Source organism: Rhamphochromis longiceps, linkage group LG18 (assembly GCF_057381845.1).
Source record: "Rhamphochromis longiceps isolate RC_006_pf linkage group LG18, R_longiceps_female_GT1.1, whole genome shotgun sequence".
Taxonomy (NCBI): domain Eukaryota; kingdom Metazoa; phylum Chordata; class Actinopteri; order Cichliformes; family Cichlidae; genus Rhamphochromis; species Rhamphochromis longiceps.
In genome coordinates this window covers 25,758,268-25,774,424 of record NC_140574.1, presented here as the reverse complement: position 1 = coordinate 25,774,424, position 16,157 = coordinate 25,758,268, and the positions used below count along the sequence as shown (strand labels likewise).

Below are 16,157 nucleotides of genomic sequence, written 5' to 3'. Positions count from 1 at the left end.
TTATATATATTATGTCCTTGAGTCCCAGAGATTAGAATTTCCATTTCAGGCAGAAAGCCTCTAGAAAAACCAAACATCACATGCTGAGTGAAGAAAACTGGAAAGGTTACTGAGCCTTATCTGCAATTATGCAAAAACAGAGAGATTGGCCAAACCCATGTTCATTGCTACAAAGGGAATCTACAATGCCTTGATGTTGCATTCTCGTCTTGTAGTGCAGATATGTAGCACGCAGCACATCCTAGAGGAGGCTATAGGCAAGAACAGCTGACTGTACACTACTCACACCTAGTCATGTTTTGAATTATGAACACAGGCAATTAAACTTTAAATCCCCCCTTAGTAAGAAGATAGAGCCGACTAATTAAGTAAGTCCTTTTTAAATTTGGTTTTAATTCAGAGCTCCTCGAATGCCAAGCCGGCGTAGAGGATCAGATCAAAACAAGCTTGGTTTACTTTCATTCAAAGCTTTGCATTTTTGTTTGTGTTACATTCAAGTACCTAGTTTATTCCAGCATTAGAAGGGAACAAAACAACAAATCTGAAAATCTTCACTCTGTCTGACCTTCTTCTATCAGCAGCACTGACATGGAGCTTCTCAGATGTTGACAACTCCACTTCTGGACTCATTGTGTCATCTGTTCTCCGTCTCTCTCTTTTTTTTTTTCCAAAGGAAGAAAGACAAGAAACAAAGCTTTGCTACAAAGGTCACTCGGAAAAACCTGCTTCTTTCTCTCATTTATTTATTTTTTTCCAACAAACACCGGGGGAATAAAAATAGTTTGGTTTAAAAATAATGGCTTTCATCTTCATTTATGCCTCTGAATATTCAATATGAGAGCAATGGTGCCCCCTTGTGTAAAATATAATTAACAGTCTGATAGTAAATATGCACCTAAGGTCAATTATAATTGAATCTGATAGCACAGCTTAGAAACGAACAGTGTTATTTAACCGTGAAAGAGTGTGATCACCTTTACAGCAGCTTCTGAGGTCCAGCATGTGTTTTGAACATTTTTTATTCCACATTCATACAATTCCCTCTGCAGTAAACCTGTATTGATTCTCTCAGAGGTGAAGGGCGCTCCCTCTGTCCGTCTTTAGCCTCTCCTGCTCTTCACAAGGACTGCAGCTCTATCCTCCGCTGTCAGAGCTCTGTGCACTCTGCATCGCTCGCGGCTCAGTCAGGCGGTCGTAGGACAGCGCTGTCATAACCTGTGAAAATGTACAGTGTGATATGGCTTTGGAGAATAGAGAGAACCAAGTAATAAGTAGAGGCTATCAAAGACATGCTGAGTTAAAGATTTTACTGGCTAGAACAGCCTGTGGCTACTGTTTTTCACACTGGATTGGTGAAAAAAAAAAATTTTTAAGCAGTAGCTTCGGCTAGTTTCAAACAGGGAAGGTAGATGAAGGACAGAAAACGGAGCTCTTTCTCTCTGCTGACATTAAAATTAAAATAACCATTAAAGATTTTGTAAGCGTTAAATGATCAGTCTGAAGCCACACTCGTGTCTATGCTAAATGTGAAGCTACAGCTAACCACACAGCTTAACTTAGTTTAGCATGCAGAATAAACATAAATTCAAAAGAACTATTTGGAATTTTATCACCAAATTACTTTTTTTTTTAAAAAACAACAGTAGAATGTAACATGTTATATTCCAGTGAGCTTTCCCACCTGCTAGTTTGTAGCGTCTGTTTTCAGTCTCAACGCTATGTGAAGCTAAAGTAAGCTATCCTTTAGCAGAAGGCGATTTTCTTAAAGCCATACACAGTCAGTCTGCCTAATGACCAAGACTATATTAGAGAGACACACTACCCAGACAATCACGAAATGAACTATGGGATAATCCAAAGCACAGATGGCTGTATTAAATATAAGTTTAAAGGGGAGAAAGGCGTTTTAAACCGTATTTTGAGCTTTTAACAGATTATGGAGTATATATATAATCTAGGGAAAACTAAAAGGAACATTTTTGGTTCAGTCGCACTATAGCAAAAATTGAGCAACAACCTTCTTGCAACTAGGAAAAATTGGTGATTGCAGGGTTTATGCACTGATGTTGTTTGTTGTGTTTTGTCTTTCTCCCCTCTCACCCTCAATCGGTCGTGGCAGATGGCCACCCTTCACTAAGCCCGTTTCTGCCGGAGGTTTCTTCCTGTTAAAAGGGAATTTTTCCTTCCCACTGTGACCAAAGCACTTGCTCATAAGGGGTCATCTGATTGTTGGATTTTTTTTTTCTGTATTCTATGTATTATTTTAGGACCTTTACTTAGGGCTTAAAATCTGGGACTGTCCACCAATTGCTCTTAGAACTGAAGAAGCTTCTCAGAGGAGAGATGAAACGTCTTCAAGAAACCTAAAGAAGTCCAGACGCTTTTCTTTTAAACCTCCTTAGACTATGATGACCTGGATGACTGAGAACCTTCACAGACATAGGTCTTAACCTTACAATCTGGTTGTTCAGTGATGACACGACGAATCCTACTTCCGGGCCTAAAGTAGTCTGCGTTTAATATGGCTTTTGTGTTGTTAACATGTTTAATGTTATGTATTTTCTTCTATTTGATCTCAAAAAGCTCCTAAAACAGTCAGTGATCACTGCTGACCTCCCTTGGCTTTTATTACCGCTAATCATTTATTTAAGCTCAGTTTTTAAAACCTTAGGATGTAACTACAGCCCAGCCCATGCAGCAGTATATGAATGACTAACCTCGTATTGTGAATGGATTATCTCAGTTGTTCTCCTGGCTGAAGTTTGGTCCTTTTAGAGCACCCTGCCATGCGATTACATTTGTTCCTGACCACCGAGAACACTCACGTTAACTTTTATCGAGTGGAAAAAAAAGTTAGCTTGTTTATATTATGCTAACATAGCTGTGTCGCTAGCGGTCACGTAGCACATCATTATATACCAGCTAGCCCAACTTCAGTAACCCTTCAAACGTCACTGCTGTTTAGTTTTCTGTCTTCATTTATGCTGGAAGTGATAACAGAGCTGTACGTTTTAATTTCTTTCCAAAACCCTGCAGTCAGGACACGCTATATTGTATTTAGATAGAAGCTAGCGAGCTAACTCCCTGCTAACTTCTAACTCCGTTAAATGTCATAAATTCCGTTTTCATGGATGCCTGGATGTTAAACTCAATTGTTACACCTGGTAGAGCAGAACGCTGATCATTTTATTAAAGATGAAAGACTTTAGACAGTTTTTCAACTCTCAGTAATGCCATAGTGATCGTTTGATATATGGACCTGCAGCGGAGTTTAGACCCAGACACGGCTAGTGACGTCAGACTGAACAACCGGATAAAAAGTGCATGGAGGCAACTGTTGTTGTGATTTGGTGCTATATAAAAAGAATTGAGCTGAACAGAAAAGTTTGTGGCGCGCACTTTTAATACTAAGGCAACTGCACAGGTGGATGATCATGGTCCCCCTCAGACTGACTGCAATCACTCTCAGATACCTTGTAGAGGTTGCCAGCTCACTGCAATCAATCAATTATTCTGCACCAAAGAGTGCAACCTGTCTGCAATAGGTCTCCTTGCAACAGGGGACTTGACTCAAGTGATTGCAAAACAAAATTAATTCTCTATTTAAGCAAGCTTGCTGAACGCTTATGTCATTTTGCAGTTAAATCGCTGTCCTGCAGCAGCTACATCACTACTTCTGGAGGAATTTCAGGTCTGGATCTATGACGTAAACGCTACAAGCTATAGCTTAGCTTAGCACTCTATAAAGAATAAAAATTTGAACAACACAAAACTTTCCAGTTTCTCTTTTGTATCGGTTAAATAACTGTATATGGCATGTCTTATCCCGTTGGTTTATCAGTGATAGTAGATATGTGTTAGTACCACATAATAGATTACATGCTAAGCCAAGCTAAGCTAAACACATGACAGAACACAGCCACATAGCCAGTCTGTGTAACACTACACTATTACTGAGCGCCTTGTTCTACTTACTGTGATCATAAGAAGTAGTGCCAGCATCATGCCCAACATTATGTACAAATTATTAGTCAATCCTCCAGCCCACAAGGGACCCAAGATTGTGGCCAGGCCCCCAACTGAGCGTCTGACACCTTGGCTGAATCCTTTTGGTGAGGGATCACAAAATATTAGGTTATTTATTTCAGATATAAACATAACAATATGGCTTTAAAGTTCGCTACGTGTAATTTTTTTTTCTATGCATCACATGCGCTGAGCAACAATCTGTTGTTTTAATGTGTTGAGCCAGCACACGGTGCCAAGGTAATATGAGCCAACCTTGTGTTTTCTCAGCAGTGACTTTGGAGAAGAGAGACACCTGAGACACGGCCACAAAGGGAAGCCCCAGCAGCTGCAGAAACACTCCGATGATGAAGGCCGACAGCTCCCATCCATAACCACCTGGCAGGGGTGGGAAGATGATATCACAGGATCGCTAAATTAAAGTAGTTTATCACAGAGTAAATGGAATACATAATTCAGCAATTACCTTTAGCGCAATCCAACATAAACCCTCGCATACCTATATTTGATAGACCTAGTGGCCAATAAATATGACAGTTCTGAAGCTTCTTATTTCTCATGTGGAGTCATGATCATTCAAAGAGTGTGGCAGATCATGCTTCGGTTGCCCAGCTCGTCCGTCCGTCAGTTTTTAAGTTTCTCCCACAAATGGGCTGGCAACACCAGAGACGGCTCAATCCGAAAAACGAAACCCCTGCCAAGCTGGCAACCACTCAATTTTTGTTCTCTGCTGCTTTGCATCATGCACATGCCTGTATGAATTTGTGCCGACTCTAATTGTTGGAAGTTCTTGCATGAGCTGAAAGTCTATCATTTTACGATCAAATTACAGTTTCACCAATCAAACATGCCTCTCGGTGGCCCCAAAGGATAAAATAGTTTTTCTTTAGGTGTCTTTCTTTCGGGTTTTATGTCTTTGTTCGGTTGCTTTAACCACAACGGTTAACAAATGGCAAACAAATGACAGCCACGCTTTAACAAATAGCATTTTTGCTAAATTTGATTACTCTAATCCTTTTATATGTACTCAGGCACTACCCAGCTCCAGCACCTGTCACTTGTAATCAGAGCGATAAACGTGACGAGCTGCAACAGACGCAGGCCAACATTAACATACAGGATCCGGTTTGCCTCTATGGTATCCTGCTGAATGATATCATTTACAGAGCACACTCAGTTCAGCCAGTGTGTAACCCAATATGGCTCTGCTGTGCTCTACACACCGACACTGGTGGAACAGAAAGGATTTGGCTCAGAAAAAGAGGCATTTTTGTGTCTGTGTGTGCCTGCATTTGTGTGTGTGTGTCTGTGGGTGTGGTTTTTCACAGGCAGGTTAGCACCTCGGGGGTTGCAGAGGAAGATGAGGCACCAGATACAGGCGGTGCAGCAGATGACCAGGCCCGCTGCCAGCACGGCGCGGTCCGCCACCTTCCTGCTCAGCCAGCGTACAAAGAAGAAGCCCAGGATGACCTCCACCCCGCACAGGCTGTACATGAGGCTGTTGCCCAGCTCGCCAAAGTTGAAGTGGCGCTGCGTAAGAGGGGTCACCATGGTCTGTGAATTTTTAGAAAGACACCAGTCATTTAGGCAAAGCGGTCCATTCAGAGGTAAAGAAAGGTAACCAGAGTATCCAGTTAGGTCAGTTTAATAAGAGGTGAGAATGGATCTTTACACAGAGGCTGATTATGTGCTTCAGCATTTAACTGATTATTTTCCCAAAAGTTTAGGTCTTAGAAGACTCAGTGTTATTCACTCTGGATGATAAACAGTGTGACATAGTGTGAAATGTTTGGAATCGCTGCCTGATGGATCTCGATGGTTGCTGCTCTCACCTCCAGCGCCGTCTGATTGAAGAGAGTGATGAACTGAGCCGTGAGGACAACAACTACCTCTTCTCTCAGGAACTCTGTGCAGAGAAGGACAGAGAGAGAGATACCAGAAGAAATAAAATAGGGAAGTCAGGGAGAAAAATCCCCAAAAATCTTCAACTGCTAGCTTCAAATCGAAAGTTTCAACTGGCAAGTTAATTCGAGATCAAGAAGTTTTAAGAGAAAAGAAAAGTTGGACGATCTCAAAGCGGTTGTAAGATAGAAGGAGGCGTGACAAATCCTGGCCGCCTGGTCGTGTTGATCATGTCGTCCAAGACGCTCTATATCTATTTCTTTTGATGGAGAGAAGTATGGATTCTGATATTTATCTTATATCCAAAACATGATTACACAGGAAAAAAGGGGGGGGGAAGCTTTCAATAAATTCCAAATTTTGATACCAGCTTTTCCTGGAACAAATTCCTCCTTATGGGCTTGGAGAGGAGGAAAACGAGCTGGGCTTGCTGCTAAATTTGGATGCCAGATGGCTGGAGAATCGGCTTGATATTACACTGTGTGATCCACTACAGTTCAGTTCTCTGTGTTCAGTGTTTGCACTGCTATTGACATGGTTTGATTATTTTATGTCACTGGATGTGTATGTGTGCAGGTAAATACCTGATGTGGCTTTAAAATGATTTATTGTACCTCAGAAAGTTCTGAGACAGATTTTTTTCCCCAAGATTTCCCAGCTTTTATTCCAAAGTCTGAATCTACAGACTGATTATTAGAATCAAAAATGCTTAATAATGGACAAAAAAAGTTACAAAGTGGTTGCTAGGGTTGCCAGGTCTTTGGTATTAAAGCAAAGGGCAACCACTGGAGCTGAAAATTGCCTTGCTCTAAAAGAAGGTCAATCCTAATGTTAAAATATCCAGACAGTAGAAAGCATCGTTAAAGAACAAAAAATAGTTTGTGCATTTTTTCACTTATTACAAAATCTCTGAGCAGAGAGGGGTTTTTTAAGGACTCTGGATACTAGAAGCTGGGGGCGCGGCCAATTTGACCAACAGGCATCCAGACACAAGCAACTGTAAGCAGTTTGGGTCTTCTAGGTATCACCTCTGCTAATTCAAGCCACTGAGCTGGATCTTACCTCCATGCTTGTGCTGTTGGTGCCTTTTATGACAATTTTAATTGGCTAATATGATGTGTTTCTGCGTGGTACGAACTCTCCCAGAAGTTTGTGTTTCTGGTTTGGTGAGTAAAAGTCTAATATTTGATTATTATCTTTGTTAACACTAATTAGCTGATTTGTTTGTCTGTTCATTGATCCTATGAAGTTTATGGAAGCAGACTGGTAACCAAACCTGCTAGAGTGAGCTGAAAACCTGATTCTTCATCCAAACATCAACTCTGTCTTCAAACAACCCCCCCCCCCAAAAAAAAATGGTGACAGCAAAAACATCAAAGCATCAATTCAAACGGCAAACGACTCGGAAACTAGTTTTTATCCCATCTATGGACAAAAGCAGCTCAGCTGCCAATCCAAATTAGCCCAAGATTTATTTATACTTTTTTTTAAAAATCCAGGTGGCCACTTTGATGCTTTTCCTTTGGACCTTAAAGACATGCTCTTGCTCAGCCGATACATTTTACATTTGATGCTGCACAGAAAATAAGTAATAAAAAGATCTATGAGGAAAATGCTTTGACCTAAAGATGGTTTTCTGGTGACGCCACAAGTAGACAAAGCAAAACAGCAAGTTCCACCGTTTTATTCATTGTATAGCTTAGCTTAGGAAAGAGACTAGCTAGCATGGCATTAAAATTAGCTTACCATTACTTCTAAACATTTCATCACTCGTGAGAGGAGGGGTACAACCTGAAAATATCAACCCAAAATTCAACCCTAAAACTAATCATACTTTCTTGATCTAACTGGAAAAACTAAGAAGCTATATAGCCTAGAACTGTTTTAAACCACATATTGACTTCATTGATATCATTGTTGTTAGTTATCCAGGAAGACATTTACTAGCAGAGGATCTAGCACAGAGTAAAACCTGCATTTCTTTTATTTCTATATTTTTATACATGTTAAACAAATGAAGGCATTCACTCCTGCATCTGGACTTTTTGCTCAGTATGAAAGTGGAATCTAACTCTTGATTACAAAATATCTCTTAAGTATATTTCAGATAATACATCTTTGAATGTTTCAGTCTTTTCAAGGGAGAAGAACTAGAGCGTGAAACAGAGCAGGCTACAAACCTGCAGTGCCGTGTAAGCATGTGTAAAATCTGATCCAGTTCAGATACAATACAAGTACATGGACTAAAAAAGGCAGTTGTGTAGTTTTCCTTGTTCCAAAAGCAAAGATTCACAGAGATTTTACTGGTGCTGTTATGTACTTTTTTCTTTCCACGACACCTACCAGAAAAATCAAGATTTGATGAAAGAAAGTGAAAGATCTGCCCTGATTTTCAAAGCTTCTCCACAAAAAGTCAGAAAAGATCAATAATTCAAGAGAGCGAATACCAGACACGCTGTAAGGGCTAACAGACACACCTACTGCATGTGCCAGAGAAAACATCCTCCGCTCCTGCTGCGTTTCTGGTGTTGTAGCTTCTCTTCGTACAAAAAGGAATCAATAAGAGGAATGTTGGCCACATTACCAATTCTGTCTCGATTTCATCCACAAGTCAACCACAGCAAGTCAGTCAATAAAAAAGGAAGTCTTCCATCCTTCCCTCTACCACGTCTTCAAAGAGTGAGAGAATCAATACAGCACATACACACAAACACACGCACTCGCAGTTGTGTCTTTAGAGGACACAACACCGACTCGCATTTCCTGGAGAGTTACTTCAGTCTTAAACACAACTCTGACCCCAACACTCACCTCGACCGTAAGCTTTAAACACGTCTGCAGCTTAAATTTAACGACGTCCCCAAAAGAAAAATAAATCCCCAGAATGTGAGTGCGTAAATCTACGATCAAAGCTTTAGGTCCTCACAACATGGTTAAGACAAATGAGTAAGTACTCAACCCACTCACTCCCAAGACACACACACAGTCAAAGAAAGTACAGAAAGGATATTGAGTAGTGGCAAACAATCGCAATCGCCATGTAAACGTACTATGACACTAATCCAATAGTGCACCTGACATCATGTATATACATGCTCTGACATAAACCAGACATGTACACGCAAGTCCAATCAATACACCGGGAATCTGATCTGACATGCTGCAGAAAATTCCTCAGAGAGACCTGGAGAATGGAAAGTGTGTGCGAGACTGAGTGAGCAAATACAAGCAAAATCAATAGAGCAGATATGAAACATGTGCATTGGCAGTGACACCTCTTCCTACCTGAACGCTGCAAAATGGGGCAGAGGAAAGCTGACTGTAATTGCTCGAGACAGGCAGTCAAACCTGCCGGCTCACCTCTGCTGGCGCTGAAGTTTCGGAAGGGGTCCGAAGCTCTGTGGACGGGTTGCATGTCAGACGAGGTGGAGGTCTCCAGTTGGTCGGAGTTGAGGGCTCTGTAGGTGTGCACCGGCTCCTCGTCAGACCCCATCAGCGGCACCTCTTCCTCTACCTCCTCCTGTTTCATCTCCATCATCGTGGCTCCCCCCTCGCAGCTAACGGGTGGTACATCCCAGTACATAGCCAGGACGACAAACTGGAGCAGCATCCACAACAGGCACATGAAGATCTGACAGCATGGAGGAAAAACCCACGTCTTCAAAGATCTTACAGTTTAAACACACAAAAAAAGATATTTTCACAGGACCAGAATCCCTGGAAGCTTTCAGGAGAGATAAAGTGGTTCAGCTATGGAAGCGCTGCCTGGCAGAGTGAACTCTAGAGAGGGATTCTGGGTCATATTATGCGGAAAAAAATGGAAGCAGGCATATAAGAGCTTTGTTAAGTCTCATTTAAGCTTCATCCACGCTACAGGTGTTTTATTGAGGCACACTTAGATAGAAACAGATCGATACAGGTTGTTACGGGACCGAGTACCGCTGCAGGTGTTTTGTATTCCTCTTACTCACAGGAGAACAAAGGAGGAAAAATATATATGTGAGCACAGAATGTAGAGCGACTATTTCTGAAGGTTATTTCTGTATTCATGAGCCTTTCACAGAACCTTAGATTACTGATTATCTGGATGCTGTTACCCCAGGAGACGTATACTTGTTCACAACAAAGGGCCCCAGTTTGAAATCACACAGCCGCAGGAACAGGTTGAACGCCGGCCCTGTAGAGACAGGAGGAAGTGCTTTAAAGATGAGATAAATGGAAGATGTGTGGAAACAGTAGCCTGCTCCTTAGTGATTTTATTGAATGTTTTTTTCTGCTCACAGTTTAAATGAAACATCAAAAAAGAAAAAAGGGGAAAAAAGGATCACGAAATCCTTCCCGTTGTCTGATATTTCCTCACAGGGCAGAAGGGGTGGTGAGAGGTGAAATAACACCTATTTCTCTGTGGATAAGTGGAAAGGGTAGAAACTGACCAACAAGAAGACCGGCTTGTCGACCAGCCATGATGGCGGCAAATATTCCAGCTCGCTCCTCCGGCTGAGTGCTCCGAGTCAAAAAGCCAAAGATGGAGGACCCAGCTCCTGCTCCGACACCTTAGGGCAAACATATCAAACTATGATATATTACATGCATTGAGTGTTAACCGTTTTACGTAATGCATGCGTGCATGTGTGTGCATTTGTCACCTGCTACAATCCGACTGCATAACAAAAGCCACTTTGAGTATCCAATGAAATACATAAAGTTACCTGAGAAGAAATTAAAAAAAAATAAAAAATTGTTGTGAAATGCATCTTCATCTGAGGCAAGATCTTTGTTTAAATGTTTCCAAAAAAGTACTGGCTTCACCCTGTAACAATTCCATTAACTTCTATACTATTCTATACTTTGGCTAGTTGGCTAATGTTAGCATGCTAACACGCCAACCAATGACTGTATAAAAAAAAACTTTTCTTTTACTAAAAAGGTCTACAGTCATTGATTCCAACACATTCGGTGACAATAGAAAAACACTGTATCTAGTAAAGTGCACATTAACAATAATAGACGATCATGTGGTACTGCTGTTTTAGTTAGTTGATTTTAGCTGATAGTAGCTAGGTTTTAGCTAGTATTTACTAATATTTAGCTACTATTTAGAATATACTGTTAGTCTAATAGCATTCAGGTGATTTTGTTGTTTGGTTGACAACATAAATTTCTTAACAATGACTCACATCATCCCTATAATGCTTTGCTTAAAGAACAAATAAATAGTTATTTTAGAAATTCCCATAATCCATTGTGTGCATCCTGTAGATAAAAATTTGAATCGCAGAGGCAGCTAGAGAGTTCTCATTTTGAAGCCTGTACCTTCACACAAGCCTAGAGACTAGTCAGTGGCTATCTGGTAACTATGGTCACTATGGAAACATGTGCATCAACTAACAGATTAGCCAGTGGCTGCAGGAGGTTAAAGGTCCACTGTTAATAGCCCTCTCACCACTCACCAACCACAACTGCTTGGAGAGTGGTTGCTAGAGGTTGGCACGCACTAGCATGAAATTGGTCACAAAGCGGTATGGAGGTATACCGTGCGCTACCAGGAACCTTCTTGCAGTTGCTTTGGTCTCTAGCAAGTTGCTGCTGTCACCAGTAGTTTGCATGGAAGACACGTGAACCTTCTCTGTTTCAAGTCTTATTTTAGTTTTACAACAGCAAGCTATGGGGCAACTGCAGCAATCTGCTATCAACAAAAGCAATCACAAGGACGTTGTTGGTACAGTACCCTCTTTGTGACTGATTTCACCTAGTAACCTCCAGCAAACACTGACCAACACAACCCAGCGGGTGGTTGCCATGGGGTTGCCAGCCAGTATAGGTCTACATAACTAAAGCCTTTTTTTTTCTTTTTATGAAACCACACGTGATGAAGTGTGACTGACAATCACATGGCAGGAAATGGCCAAACACAATTTAGCAAGCACTTCCTGCTTAACTGTGTCTTTTATTCTAAATGAGACTCAGAACAGAATCAATATTTTGGGAAGGGACCAGTAGGGTGATTTCCTCTTTGACTTTTCTACAATCAGACTTCTTTTTGCAACTGCAGAAGCCACCCTCTGCTGGCCATTAGAAAGAAAGCAGGTTTAAATCAATTCTGCGCCTCTTTCACTATTCACTTGACTTTCTTCCTCCCGGAGGCTACGTTCAAAGAGAAATTTAGATTGCATTCAGATGAAAGGAATGACCTGATATCAGATTTTTTGTAAGCTCGGTCATCTATAAGGAATTCTCTGTGTTGCATGAGGTGAAAATAAATGCGTAAAAGATGACCCACAGAGTCTCTTCATACAGAAGCGTGACGCAGAGTCTAAATTAGTCATGTGATGTCTCGTGGCTTGACTACTTACCAACAATCTCGAAAACATTTGAGAAAAGGACAATGGACTTTGTAGTTTTGCTTCGATCTGACCAGATGCCAAATAGCGGGCCCGTGACCAGTGCACTCAAGCTGAAGGCAGACAGACCGAGACCTAGGAAGTAAGGTGGAGCCTCCAAAATCTGTAGATACCTCCATATTGTAGGAAGAATGACAGCTGAGGCCACCACAGAGGAACAACAGAGAAGGGTTGAGACGTGTGCATTAATATGCCAAAAACAACCCTGAAATGATATCCAGTTCGATATGAACTTACCGTACTCTATGCCACTCAGCATGAATATCAGTCCAATGGTGAGAAAAGTAAGATTCCTCTTTTGGTGATTATCCATTGTCCTCACTGACTTGCTTCTTTTTACATGCCAACCTCTATCTGCGCATGCTGCTCTGAAACATTCTTCAGAGCCATAATCAGATAACAAGAGACACCATGCATCCTATTACAGCTGCCGGCCCAGATAATCAGAGGAATCTGTTGCAGCGCTTTACAAGGTCACAGCAAAACTTCTTAGAGATGGACAACAAAGACGATGGGAGGCTTTTCTTACAGAAAAAGCTCAGGACGAACGAAGCCTGGACCACGTCACAGCAAACATGGAAACAATACAAACAAATATGAAATGATTGCAGTAGTCCAATTCCATTAGGCATTTATGTTAAAGATGAAATTCTGTTTGACTCCAGTCCTCGGTGTAGCACCACGCTGCGAGATCAAGGCAAGTTCTCAGGTTGCCCGGTGAGGTAAAGTACCCTGAGGTTTATACATATTTAAACTTGTTTGCTTCAGTTTCATCAAAAGCACCTCACAACCTTGTGAAAAAATGTGCAAGGCCTATCTGCCCCTTTTGGTTACACAGTAATATGCAAAAGTCTTGAGACACTCCTCATTTCTTTATACTTTTCTTCCAAGGAGGCAGACTAAAGAAGAACATCTAAAGAAGAGCCAGGGCAATAGTTCTCCAGGCCTTCTGAAGGAGTTTCAGAGTTTTTCTTGGAACTGACCGTTTTCATAGTAAATCTTTTTTTTGTTGTTGCTTTGCTTTGTTTTTTTTTTTTCTGTTAAGCCACTTAACACTGACCCATGAATCATTCAAGCATAATAAAAGCTCCTACACATAACAGAGAATAGGACAAATTGTATCTTTAAGGCACTTTGTTACTTGAAGCCTGTTGCAAAAACACATCTTCTGTTCAATTTCTGTAGTTAAATCTATGAAAAATGCCAATGATAACATAAAATAGTAGTTTTGGCGTAGTAATGTGATTCCCAAAGAGCTATTAGCTGAAAACTCGGCATATCCCGGCATGGTGTGCAGTTTGTCCTTAAGGATTTTAGGAAACTGCTGAAGAAATCCAGCAAAGACTTGACACAGGACCTGACAGATGCATCTGGTGCTTAAGTTGATCCATCTACTGTTCACTGAAGCCTAATGAGAAATGATCTCAATGAAAGGAAGAAGCCAAAGGAAGAGAAACAGGGACAAAAGGCTGAGGTTATCATGTAATGCCAGATTTTACAATAACTAAACTAAAAATGAGAAACAACAGATGGAGTGGTGAATCCAAATATGAAATACTTGGTTCAAGTATGTACAGAGGTCAGGAAAGAGGTACAACATAGAGTGTGTACAACATGGTGGAAGCTCTATCATGGTTTTGGGCTCCATTTCGGTCAGTGGTGTTGGAGATCTTGTCCAAATTGATGAACACAGAAAAGCACCATCAAATTTGGATCCATCATGTAGTACAATCTGGAAAGCTTCTGATAATGTTTTAGCATGACAACGATCCCAAACACACTGCCAATGCAGTAAACACACAGTGAAACACTACCAGTCATGAATTGGCCTCCCCAGAGCTCGGACCTCAACAAGCAGTGTGGGATCGTGTTGACAAAGAACAGAAGAAAAAAGGCAGCCAACATAAAGTCACACCAATTATTGCCGTTCATGTTTGTTAGAATTGTACAAACTCTGTTTTTGCCTCACATACTGTGTGTTTCCATGCATGTTTGCACATGCTTCAATAAATCCCTGCACCTGTTTCCTATTTCTATAGCACAATATAAAGAAATAAGAGGTGGTTTGAGTCTTTTGCACAGGTCTTTAAATAGGAATTGTGCTTTTTACAAGCATGGGGCTAAATTTAGCTGTTCAAAAACACAATAAATCACACAGTGATAAAACAAAAAGTAATGAAATACATCAGATAAACAAGGACTATAGCTTATGGAGCTTTAACAGCAGAGCGGGCAACGGAGGAAACTATTCAGCTTAACGCTGCAATGTATTCAATACTGAATAAATTAGGTATGACACTGCTGTCTGTTGTGTTGAGCTGTAGCTCCTTTTTTCAAGCTGCTGTGGTGTTCCTAGCCTTGGGCTCGCTGTATTAAACAGAACTGTCACCAAGTTAATACCGCCATATGTTTTTCAGCAACCCATGAATAATACAAAACATTTGATTGTTTGAATAGCAGATATAAACTCGCTCAGCATCATGTGCTCATGCCAAATAACGTCCAGACAATCTGAGAGGTTTCGAGCTCACCAGGCCCCTGCAGTGATGAAAAGTCGCAGGACTCATGTATTTGGGTAGGAATCTACTATATATGTATGCGTGCATTTGTTGGCCATAGTGTTGACCTTTCTGTAATTTTTTTAATGAAAAATGATTTCATAGAGCATGTGTACTCACCAGTGTAGCGTCACTGCGTGTGTTTCATTCTGTGGAAACGGTAATCAAGGAGGGATTCATCCGGCTCGGCTTTTCCGTGACAAACGGCTGCTGCTGAGTGTCACAGGCCCGCTGAGAGGCCATTAGCATCCTACCTGCCTTACCTGTGGTGGTTTCTATAGAAACACATATGAGGGTGGAAGGTGTTTTTGCACTCACCTTTGAGCCTTGGTAAACAACAGGAAGTTCCCCGGTGACTAAACTGATATCGAGTCCACTCAGCCAGTCACAGCAGTGCCCCGGAGCCTGTTGGAGATATGAAATGATCAGCTGCTGGCAGAAGGACATTTGACTTTCAGATAGAGAGGAGCTTGTTAGGTGGATATACTGTACAGGAGGTAGCTCAGATAGGAGTGGGCATGTGGTTGAACACAGATTCATCCAGCATCCCCATTAACATTAACCTGCACGGTGCTCGCAGGCGGCAGACACGGTAAGAGCCGGCAATCGACTGGGCCAGGCAGCAACACTTTTGGGTTCATTATGAAGGAAAAGCACGGCTGAATTTAAACAGAGCTTCACATTATACACGCTATAGGTGCTCACTGGGTATGTATAAAAACCAGTTTGTGGTGACATCAGTCAGTTCATACTGCATTCCACTGATTGGGCATAGGATTACTACTATAAGCCTGGAAAATGTACATCTTCTGTTTGTAAAGTTAAAAAAAAAAGCCTATATTTTGTATCCTGTCCTGCCTCCAACAGGTTACAAAACCAGTAAGTTTCATGACATCCTGCTGGTCTGTTAATGGCGTCGGTTAAAAAGAAATATTGTATAAATATACAAACAACTGCAGCAGTCTGTAACAGATATGCACTGTTGTAAACAAAGGACTAGTCAAGATTTTAGAAAAAACGATTCAACATATATGCATGTGTGAGATTACAGCACATGCACAGCACAGAGTATTTCTAAATGTATGGCTTGAAGGGGAATGATATATCAGAAATAACCTGTATACACTCACCAGCCACTTGCTACACGTTGCTAGTACCAGATCAGCCCCACTTTTGTCTTCTTTCGTTTTAATTCCTCATGGCACAGATTCAACAAGGTGCAGGAAGCATTCCTCAGAGATTTTAGTTCATCGCACAGGTTGTCAGCTGC

The 16,157-nt window shown here is 41.3% G+C and overlaps 1 protein-coding gene across 4 annotated transcripts; it reads right to left on the bottom strand.

The window, feature by feature from the left end:
• Positions 1–410: 410 nt before the first annotated feature.
• On the bottom strand, positions 411–16,155 carry mfsd8l2 (major facilitator superfamily domain containing 8-like 2). Of its 4 annotated transcripts, none has more exons than XR_014908649.1 (12): positions 16,018–16,155; positions 12,282–15,292; positions 10,575–10,637; positions 10,362–10,481; positions 10,026–10,105; positions 9,289–9,559; positions 5,859–5,932; positions 5,367–5,580; positions 4,282–4,404; positions 3,976–4,106; positions 975–1,215; positions 411–655 (listed from the first exon to the last, which is right to left on the bottom strand). XR_014908649.1 is itself a non-coding variant. In XM_085390411.1 (12 exons), the coding sequence occupies exons 2-12, from the start codon at positions 12,640–12,642 to the stop codon at positions 1,135–1,137; spliced, it is 1,419 nt and encodes a 472-aa protein (XP_085246537.1). In that variant the 5' UTR covers positions 12,643–15,292; positions 16,018–16,155; the 3' UTR covers positions 666–1,134. The 4 variants fall into 4 exon arrangements, 3 of the variants coding, with proteins under 3 accessions (XP_085246537.1, XP_085246536.1, XP_085246535.1); XM_085390411.1 differs by lacking the exon at positions 411–655 and having other exon boundaries at positions 666–1,215; positions 12,282–12,467; positions 12,567–15,292; XM_085390410.1 differs by lacking the exon at positions 411–655 and having other exon boundaries at positions 666–1,215; positions 12,282–12,883; positions 15,206–15,292.
• Positions 16,156–16,157: the final 2 nt, after the last annotated feature.